At 41.0% G+C, this 10,978-nt stretch overlaps 1 protein-coding gene across 1 annotated transcript; it reads right to left on the reverse strand.

Annotated features, from left to right (window-relative positions):
• Window positions 1-4,012: 4,012 nt before the first annotated feature.
• Window positions 4,013-8,453, reverse strand: LOC122777065 (aquaporin AQPAe.a). Its single transcript, XM_044038026.1, has 6 exons — window positions 8,298-8,453; window positions 7,610-7,801; window positions 6,426-6,587; window positions 6,142-6,306; window positions 5,377-5,457; window positions 4,013-4,957 (listed from the first exon to the last, which is right to left on the reverse strand). Exons 1-6 carry the CDS (start codon window positions 8,310-8,312, stop codon window positions 4,742-4,744), a joined length of 831 nt encoding a protein of 276 aa, XP_043893961.1. The 5' UTR covers window positions 8,313-8,453; the 3' UTR covers window positions 4,013-4,741.
• Window positions 8,454-10,978: the final 2,525 nt, after the last annotated feature.

A 10,978-nucleotide genomic window follows, 5' to 3' on the forward strand; every position in this document is an offset into this window, starting at 1 on the left:
CTTCCATCATTATCCCTAGCCTTAACCATAACCACTAAATGTCTAGTCCTATAGCCCTAAACGTAACCTGTTCTCCCTCATTAGAACCAGGATTCGGTCTCCATGAGGAATACCGGTCCTAAAGAGGTAATGAATACAAGTACACACACACACAATCATACACACAATGCAGTTGGGGGCCCCGGACGGAAGCGCCCAAAGCTAACAGCACAGAACTGACGCATACACTGAACGGCCTGACCCTGTGAAACCTTTGTCTGTAGCAAACATGTGCATGTGTGCGACGTATGAACGTATGAACGTATGAGGCGAGACAAAAATGACATATTCAACTGAAGCACAGAAGCTACAGCGGCACGGAAACTAAACTGCAGCGCTAAATTCTAACGCTGTGAAGTCTCACGTTATTTTCCTCTGATCAGCGCTCTGGAGAAGCTTCCACCACCGAGTGCTGTTGTTGATATGCACTTATGTTTAAGGGGAGAAAGGGTCAAAGGTCAGGGGTCAGGGGTCAGTGAGGCCTGTGATGGCAAACAGGAAAAACTGAACTTGACAATGTCTCACAGCTAAGGGATTTATGGAAAGCATTTTGTCTATGAGTGTCCTCACTATGACTGCTGCACAAACGTGTGTGTGTGTGTGTTAGTGCAGTAGTGGGTTAGGGATGTGACACAATGACCAGTCGAGAGCCTTCGGTGTTGAGTGAGGTGGGGGGTTGTGGCGATGATGAAAGCGGAATGCTGAGCTCGGCGTTTAAACTCCCTTTTATACATGTTAGAAAGAACACACACAATGCAAAATGCTGGCAGCACTGTGGCAGTTATAGCTGTTTGTGTGTGTGTGCGTGTGTGTGCGTGTGTCATATTCAAATTACACTGACATCAGAGATAGTGATTTCTAGCAGTTTTATTGTCGTTGAGCTGATCAATCGAAGTTTTACCTTCAATATTAACATAAATACACAACGTTTAGTTTTTTTGTAAGGTTTCTTAAAACGTAACCGTTTTTAACCCTCTGTTAAAGTTGTAGTTCAGGATTTTTGAAGTGTGGTTGACACTGTGTGTGTGTGTGTGTGTGCGTCTGTTTTGTGCAAACCAGGCAAGTTTATTCTGAACAAAATGGCACATAAAAAAAACTGATGCCTGCTCATGTCTTCACCATCTTAAGAATATGTGCATTGCTCTATCTCACCATCAAATAACCTTTATTCTAAGTTTGTGATGTTTTTGTCTCCACTCACTGCACAAAATCCCATAGAGAAAGTTAACATTTTTAGCTTGTTGGCACATATAGGTGCTCGTCTACTGCTGCCTTGTTTGGCAAATTTGTGTCACTTGGGTTCATCCGAACAAAGGATTCTGACATCAAACTGACAAAATAACACATTTGAATTTACTGATGGAGGCAGCAGCGGATGAACAACTCATGTGTTTCTGATGCTGTAAAATCACTGACTTTTTCTATGGAGTTTGGTGCAGGGAGGGAGTGGTTTACCAAGAAACACAAATGTCATTTTCTATATCTAACAGCAAGATTTTTGAAGTAGCACAGATGTAAGAATGTATAGATTTTGTTTGGTGAGTCTTTTGTTCAGTTCTCCACACAGTTGGTCAGTACCTCATACAACCACATTTAAAAAGAAACGGAACTATCCCTTTAAATGTTTATCATCAAATGTCGGTTCAACCAAATCAAATCACAAAAGTAAACAAAAAAAACAACACATTTTATACTATATTAGAACTCTGTGTGCGTTGAGGGTGATTTATATAAGGTGCCGTTTGTAAAGTGACTCAAGCTGAAAATAACATTAACATTTTGTTAATTTATTTATTTAACATTTCACATTTAGTCTAATATTTGTTAACTTTTAAATAAAATAGTTCGATCTAAATATTACAGTCTATGAACACAGTCTCAACCATCTCGATTTTATTTCTGTACTTCTGGTTACCAACTGTGTGAATTTGCATATTAGCTAAATATTTAGTTTCACCCGGAACATTTATATTTAACATTTATATTTAGATTTAACATATAGGTTTAAATTTAATATTTAGATGTAATACTTAACATTTAGGTGTAACGTTTAATATTTAGATTGAACTATTTAATATATGTATAAGTTAAAAAATATGAATGTGGAAAAAATGAAGGTGAAAAACAATTTTTAAACACAGTTTGAAGCTAAATGTTGATGTTATTTTCAGCTTGAGTCACTTTACAAACAACACCTCAAAGTGTTGATGCACTGACGGAGGCAGAATAATAGATTTACCATAACAGCATCGCTAAATAGCACAATACATTAATGGGTGGTTTGTTTTTAGCGAGTGAGTGACCTCGTCTTTTAAAAACACATTTTCAAAAAGACGCACAAATAAAGGTTTCATGAAAACAAGTATTGTCTGTGACACACGCACACTCATTTAGTCTGTTTTGAATTACAAAGCTCATTCTCAGTAAGGGTGTAGAGCCATTACAGAGGTATGAAGCTCTATTGTTAGTGAACTGAAGCCCTCACAGAAAAGACGGACACTAACATGATGAGAGGGACGTTGGACTGATTGAGGACATCATTGAAAAACTGCGGCGCAGTGAGAACCTGTTTAGCATTTCAAAGCATTCACAGACAGAAAATGGTGAAGACGAGGGCGTTTTTTTCCAGCGGGATTTTAAAGGAGTCCTCCCTAATATATTCTAATGACGTGCAAATATTAAAGTAACAATGCCGAGTCTCACAATATTGGCTGCTCCTAATGACAGACCACGGAGACCTCAAAGGTCTCATTCAGCCAACTCAAAATGCAGCCTCCGCACTGATTTCTCTCCACATGTGCAGGGAAATTATTCATCTCAAGGATGTTTTTGCTCGAGTTTCAATGGACTGAAAATTAGCAGTGATCTAATACTCTCTATGAGGGCAGCTGCAGTGTCAGCTGATAATTCCCGATGCCTGTACTTACATTAAGTTACATTTATTTTTCCAAAACCGAATGATGCATCAGCCTGGGACATAAGAATGGTTTGTTATTCAATAAAAATAGATTTTACAGAGTTCTGTTGTGTTTTGTTTTTTTTAAAGTTGGGGTGTATCGGGTACAATGCACAGTCACTGTGTTTGTTACACACGAGTGGTAAACAGTGTTCAGTGAGCTGGTATTAGCTGTGCTGTTGTGCTTAAAGGCACGGGAACATGTTGTGAGGGAAATACAGTCAGTCCGACAGTCTCGTCTGAATAAAATCTAAATAAATACAACCAGCTGGGCTTTCTACAACCTCTGTTGTCCCTGTTCACGTCAAATCAGTGCGTAAATTGGGTTTCATCTTCCTCTCCAAACAGGAAGTGCAGTCTACTGTATGTAACACATTGACCATGTGTGATTAACTCACTTTAAAACAAACAGAACAGAAGTGACAGAACTGTCCCTTTAAAAAAAAAAATTGTACCCCCTTAATTGGAAGAAAACATATTATTGATCATATGTGTGAGATGTTCACCACTGATGGATGATGCACGGTGTTAAAGCTGCTGTCATTGATGTAGAATGTTATGTACAGCTCTATATTCTGACAACTCAGTAACAAACACACTCTCAAGGCCTGGACACAACAAAGGTTTTCTATCATATATGCTTTTTATCCACACAGAACCAGAATTTTCCGAGCCCTAAAACACTACTGGGCTACATGGTGGTGTAGTGGTTAGCACTCTCACCTTGCAGCGAGAAGACCTGGGTTCGAGCCCCGGTTGGAACAAGGGCCTTTCTGCATGGAGTTTGCATGTTCTCCCCGTGTGTGCGTGGGTTCTCTCCGGGTTCTCCGGCTTCCTCCCACAGTCCAAAAACATGCAATGTGGGGATTAGGTAAATTGGACACTCTAAATTGACTGTGAGAGTGAGTGGTTGTTTGTCTCTATCTATGTGTGGCCCTGCGAGGGACTGGCGAACTGTCCAGGGTGTACCCCGCCTATCGCCCGATGTAGCTGAGATTGGCACAGCACCCCCCGTGACCCTCTGGTGGAGGATAAAGCGGTAGATGATGACTGATGATGACAACTTTGAGGCTATAGCATCTCCTGCTCTTGCATTTGCAGTCACCATCACCATCATCAATGTCTTCTTTTTCTTTTTGTTCTTCTTGTGTTTGGAGTTTGTGATTTATGATTTATGCTCTTCCAAATCGTTGGCGTACATCTGTGGCAGGCATAGAGCGCCACATACAGGCCTGGCATATGCACTACAGTGATGATTTGGGGGTTTCGGGTGTTAAAATAATTAATTTTAGAGCAAAAAAGAAAACGATTTTATTGGGGAAAGTTCTGTTTCCGTGTGGATAAGGCCTCAGGCTCAGGCTCTAGCAGTAAAAGTCTTTGCACACCGGGCACGTTATGAACATATGGGTAATTCAGAGGCAAATTAATTAAGAGGAGGGAGAGTCGTAACTTACATGCACATCAAGCAGGATGTGAAGAAAGGAATAAGAGCGGGCTTCACACGCACAACTACTGAGTGAACTTTTTGTAATTGTTTTATAGTTTTTTAATATAAAATAATTTGCATGAAAAAAACATGTCCGGCGTGCAAAGGCCTTAAATCTAGAGTTTCCACTATCCCACCACACACAGAGGTGGTCCTTTGTGTCAAAATCACTGACAGCAGCTTTAACTGTTCACTATGCAGACTCACAAAATCACAGTGACGTTGCAGAGAGGGTGTGTGTGATTCTATGTTTGTGTCCTCTAGTTGTTGTCTTGTTTGTTGGCCTGTTTGGCTCTCATGGCGTTCTGCGTGACCGTGGACAGCGACGATCCCGTCATACTGGCCGTCTCCACGATCTCGATGTCCTTGCAGGTCAGACACGCCACCAGCTTCTGGCGAGAGGCGCTGCGTGCGAAGAAGAACTCGTGGGACACTCCGGCCAGGACACCACCAAGCACGGGTCCAATCCAAAAGACCTGCAAATTAAAAACAAGATTGTAATGACATAATATAAGAGATGTGCATGGACAAAGAGCCGTAGTGTAACAATCATTAGCTTTGTTTTTATATGAAAGTTTTACCCCATTATTTAAAAGTCTTCTCCCAAAATACCAGGAATGTACAGTAATTCATGGGGTGAGTTGCTGAGCTGCCTTTGTTTATGTATTATTTTGTCTATAAAGCGTGTAAGTTAAAAACAAACTTCAGTTATTACCTGCCTTAGTCCAGTGTCGTCAAAAGACTTGATTTATTATTTAATAACCACAAATGCGTTATTGCTATGTCTGTAGTTATAACATAAGCATTGACTAAACTAAAAACAACAGCACTGAACAGGTGAATAATCATTACTATCACGGAGAGGCGTAAGCATTCAGAGACTTCTCTCCCTCACCCAGTGGTTTTCCCAAAATCCAGTGATGATGGCAGGACCCAGAGCACGTGCAGGATTCATACACGCGCCAGAGAAGCGGCCCTGATAGAACAAAACAACACATACTCAGTCATACTAATCATCAGGGACTCACCTGAGTGGTGGTGTGTGGTTTTATGTAGATCCACCCCAAACGTCAAATTATTCCAAGGGAGATTCATAACAACCTTGAATATTGGATCCTAAATAACGTAATCAGAATCATCCACAATGTCAGTTTTTATGAACACACACCAATCCATTATTCTTGCCTGGACACATGCAGACAGCGTTTTCAGAAAAAGAGGAGGGCCACGGTCTAAAGGGGACAATTCAATGTAAAGATTTATAGAATATGTACTTTGGTATTTCAGTCTGTGGTGTAAAATAATATAATATAATATAATATAATATAATATAATATAATATAATATAATATAATATAATATAATATAACATAATATAATATAATATAACGTAGATAGGGGTCCAAAAGAGAGAGAGAGAATATATTACAAAGTTCAGCAAATAGGAATAATTAAGCTCTTACTTTTTCCTAATCCCTTTCAAGTGTCGCACATGTAATATTGACATCTTTTGTCTTTGTCTTTTGTATGCATTATATGTTAATGATTAAATAATGATGGATGAACAGTAGATCTGCTTCATGCAAGAATGTTCTGTTGAGTTCTGTGTAATGTCATGGTGGACTAAAATGTACCTGCTACCACCTAAAGCTCGTCTTACCCCTAATAACACTGAAGCAGTGTGAGCTAATCCGATGGCTAAGTTTCCTGGCTCTGTGCACTCCCTTCGTCGTTGGTCTTCCACTGAGAATATGGTGAACACCATCTGGAAAGCGCACAGAACCTCGATGCCCAGAGCCTGGGCTGCATTCGACTCTATGGGCACCTGGTAGTGAAAAAGAAGAGGAGGAGGGAAAGTCAGGCTTGAAAATGTGCCAGTGCCTTTTTAAAACCACACTCAACTCACTCAGCGTGACATACTGTAACAACATGACAAGAACTGACCCTGTTGACAAAGTGGTCTGCAGGAGTTTTCAGCGGCAGGGCCAAGTAAAGAGCCCCGGCTGCTAAAGAGGCACCTAAACACTGCACAGCGACGTAAAAAAGGGCCTTGAGGAGATCCACCTTTCGAGTGGCCAACAGAGACAGAGTCACTGTGGGGTTCACCTGAGCACAAACACACAAAACAATACATTCATCTGAACACAACAAGCAGAGCAACTCTGGAGAATTGCTAATCACATTCTGGATTTGAACAGTTATAAAATCGTTGATCCATTTCTGCTACTTTTTATTCATCACTGTACCCCAGACTTGTGCCTCTGTTACTTCAAAACATCACTGTATACTCATTTCTTATCTCAAGTGTCAGATGTCTGAGTTGTATTTACTTACAATAAAGAAAAAACCTTTACAATTTCCAAAAAATTCAGGTGAGGTCAAACAGGAAATGTTTTCTGTCTTTTGTTAAGGGGCTAAAATCACATTTTGTGTCCTTGGTAACGAGATATGTTTTAGAGATAATTTCAATGAAGATGAGAGTCCACGTCTCATCATCATCAATCAGGGGTGTCAAACGTATGGCCTGTGGGCCAGGAACCGGCCCACCAGAGGGTCCAATCCTGTGAAAATTTGATGTGAAATACTATACTTTATTTTTCAGTTCCAGATACATGTGACTAAATGTGTGTGCCTTTATAGAGCCACTGTGATCTGTAGGTTGTAATGCACATGTGTAAATGGTAAATTTAGGCATAATATTTCTGAAATTGCACTTATTTTTTCTCAAGAAATGTCATGTTTTGTAAAAGATACGTCATTGAATGTAAAACAAAGGGAAAACATTCAGAGTTCTTGTTGTTCATAGGTTATTATGCTATTATTATACTAGTCCAGCCCACTAACGATCAAATTATGCTGGATGTGGCCCCTGAACTATAATGAGTTTGAGTAAAACATGCCAAATAGTAACCTTTATCACTACGGGCTTAATTGTGATCTTTTTAATTGTCATCTTTTTCTCGTGGCTTAAGAATCCCAGTCGTGTTTCATTTTACTGTGAAAGAACCACATGGACTAAACCTGAGCTACTGCTGTTCTCTCCTCCAATAAATGTTGTATCGCTCAGACAAAAAAAACAACAAAAAAACAAAAAGTAAAAATCAAAGTGTGCTTTGTAAGATGTTCACCTGTGCTCCACTTATTTCTCCAAAACAGTGTCCTAGTGCAACAATCACCACCCCCACGGCCACAGCTGGGTACATGGTTCCCACGGGGGCCTCTCCAGGGCCTGGCATAGAGGAACCCAGCACGGTACTCACTAACACCAGGGTGCCGAGCAGCTCTGCCAGCACGGCTCGCCAGAACTGCCGACTCCGTAACTTGTCAGGGAAAAAAAGGGACACAAACAAATTAGCCTATATTTAGTCCGAGAAAGGTGTGTGTGTGTGTGTGCGTTTTAAATGATTAAATCTATAAATACACTATATCACTGGGCTTTTTAAATGATATTATAGTCACCATATATATGTAATATGTTATATTATATGTTTATCCATGTAGTAAGATGCAATAAAACATTAAAATGTGCTATAACTCTCAAGGATAACACATTTAGGTCTCAAAAACATTAAGAAATCAATTCTATGTATTTCAACACAAATCGTCACAAATGATTCTATCATCAACCACCTGTTGATGATAGAAACCTAGTAAATGATAATAAAGTTCTTATTTTTCTTCAAAAACATAACTCCAAACAAGCTTCCTGGCAAAATGATGGTGAAATGATCATTTAAATGATTTAAAATGTGATTTAGTCACTCAAGAAAACAGGTCACACGTATGGAAATACTGAGAGTCAAATAAGTTTCTTACCTCACGCCACGTCATCTCAGTCTCAGTGCGTATATATCTTTTTCTGTCTGTATCTCCGTCTGGCAGTCGTCTTCCTGTGTGCAGCTGTCGGGGTCTGAGGGCTTCAGGGTCTCTGCTACATCCCTCATTAACTTGTAGAGACTGAGAGGTCCTTTGATGAGAGCAGCCTCCTCCTCCTCCTCCTCCTCCTCCTCCCCGTCGGTCTCTCTCCTCTCACCTCACCCTCTCCGCAGCAGCTCCTGTCAAGTCTTCCTGCACATAAACTTTAGCCTCTTCCACACTCTTGCAAAAAATACTTCTTCCAGCATTGCACGTATGTGCACGGCTCCACCCTCCCTCCAAATTGTCCTCCAACAGTTTTCTGCCGACCTTGAGCAATTTGAATCCGTCCTCCGCAAAAAGACGAAAAGCAGCCTCTCACTTATTGTCAAACTGAAGTGATTGTGGCCACTTAATACAAAGCTGGCTTAAAAGAAACTGCAGTGAACGACCAAAGTGATACAATCACTTCAGGAAAATGACTGAAGCAAGTCGATCACAGTTAAAAGCACAAGGTCATTTACTGTACCGTTGAAGTTAAATGTCATTTTCTGGCATTTGTAAGCTAACAAATGGATGTGTCAGCGCAGCCATCAAACACACTCCTCTCTTGTGAGAGTTTTACATTACAACCTGTAAAATATGTGGCAGAACAGAATGATCCAAGGGGGGTAATTGATTTGCAGCTCAGGCCAATTACAAAACACACAATCAGTGCATTACACGATACAGCACAGATCAACAAACAGAGGTCGATAAAGGACAGTACGCTTGATAAAAATGTACTTAAACCAAGGTTTGTCACCCTTTTACAGATGAATCTGGTGATATTATCTATCTTTTTCTTTTCTGTTATTAAGTATTTAAGGGTAGAGTACGCAGGACTTTGTGGCATGACTGATCGTAGGAGCCATTCTGTGTTTGTTTACACCTTGAGAGATAGTCATGGTTGTGGTGATGGTGCACTGGGGAGTAGCCGAGTCTTTGTACGTGGGAGATTGCGTGCGTTTTTACTACGCCATACTAAGCATGTTCACAAATACAAATACTTGCACTGACAGGTTATCCACTTTGAAGCAGATAAACAGAGAAATCACAGCAACGTTTGCGGAGACATGCATTCACTGAAGTGCGTTCAAACATCCTCACAGCTGAACCTGTAGCATGAAGGGAAGAGTTGAACAGTGAGACCACTTGGACCTGTTAGCGTAACTGGAATGAGGTCCTGACCCCCTACGAGTGGGTCTAAAAAGTGCGGCATAAGCGTTGTAGTTTCCAGCCTCAGACCAAGGCTCGGACCACGTGTCACTGGTGGGCACGTGACAGGAAAAAAAGAATGAAGATATTTCTCGATTCAGGGGAAACTGAGATTGGGAAGCACTGTTTTTCAAAAATACAAAGCTAAATGCAAATCAGTGAAGTATTCCTTTAAGCTTTTCTCTGAACTTGGTAGAGCAGCCTTCTCCTATGTGCTTATGTCCTATGTTCCATGTCCCTGGTCATGGAATAACCTTCAAACCACATTAAATCTTAATAACCATCTCCCTGAGAAAAACTGATGTCACTGAAAAGTGCAACTGCTATTCATAAGCAAGACTTGGTTTTGTAAATTGGTTGTCTTTAATCAGTTTTAAAATAAAATAAAGATGGGCACCTACCACCCATGACTCATCATCATTATATTTAAGAGACCAGGGCAACAAGAACAGACCACGTAGCTTTGAAAGGATGCATCAAATAAATTCTGTCCCTGAACGCTCGTCTCAGGGAGATAAATTGATCAAAGGCGACTTTTCTGTCTTTGTGATAAACACACACAGTCTTAGTATAAAAAGTTAAATATCAGAGGGTGAAGAAGACGACAACAGAACTCCTGCCTGCTGTGTTTTTATGACACTCTGCCCAAAGTGCTGTTACATGATGCGTCGTCCCAGCCTCCGCAAAAACTACTTGTGAGGTACCGCTCTCATCACCATGGGTACAAACTCTTTCATGATGCTGTTGCCATAGAGCCTATTGTGATGCTGCATCTGTGCACGCGTCCCATTTTCACTGTGTGATATCAAAGCACAGACATTGTGCCGGGGACAGAATTCACTGTGCGAGGTAAAACCCGAGAAGATGAGTTTCTCAGCAGCGCTAGAACAAGTTACAACTGTATTTGTTTTCTTTTAAATGTGTTGATATTTTATTTATATTTAACTCAATAAGCTGAGCATTGACAGCTGGCCTCGTCTTTTTTTTTAGTGATGTTTGTTTGGAGTTCAGACTGGATCTACGGGGCCCGACGCTGGCAGAGCAGGTCCAGAATGAACCGGTTGGTTTGGGCGGGGCCGGGAGGGTGTGTACCCATTATACCGCGGATTACATCCCCTCCTCTTCTCCACGGCAACTGTACAACTGTTATCCCTGCTTTTGTAGGGCTAAGCCTAACTGTGTGGACTGAGACTGGCAGAGGAGGAGGAGGGACGGGGGGGACGAGCTGGAACCCGCTGGTGTGAGGAGTTTTTAGCCCCCTCCATTCAGAGTGCTGACACTGACACTATTTCACACATACACGCTCATCTACGCACACTCACACAAAGTGCCAGCTAAGGGCTTTGCCAGTGACATAAAGGGCAAAGAGAGGCGAGCACCAGGAG

The sequence above is a fragment of the Solea senegalensis genome, linkage group LG11 (genome assembly GCF_019176455.1).
Source record: "Solea senegalensis isolate Sse05_10M linkage group LG11, IFAPA_SoseM_1, whole genome shotgun sequence".
NCBI classification, from domain to species: domain Eukaryota; kingdom Metazoa; phylum Chordata; class Actinopteri; order Pleuronectiformes; family Soleidae; genus Solea; species Solea senegalensis.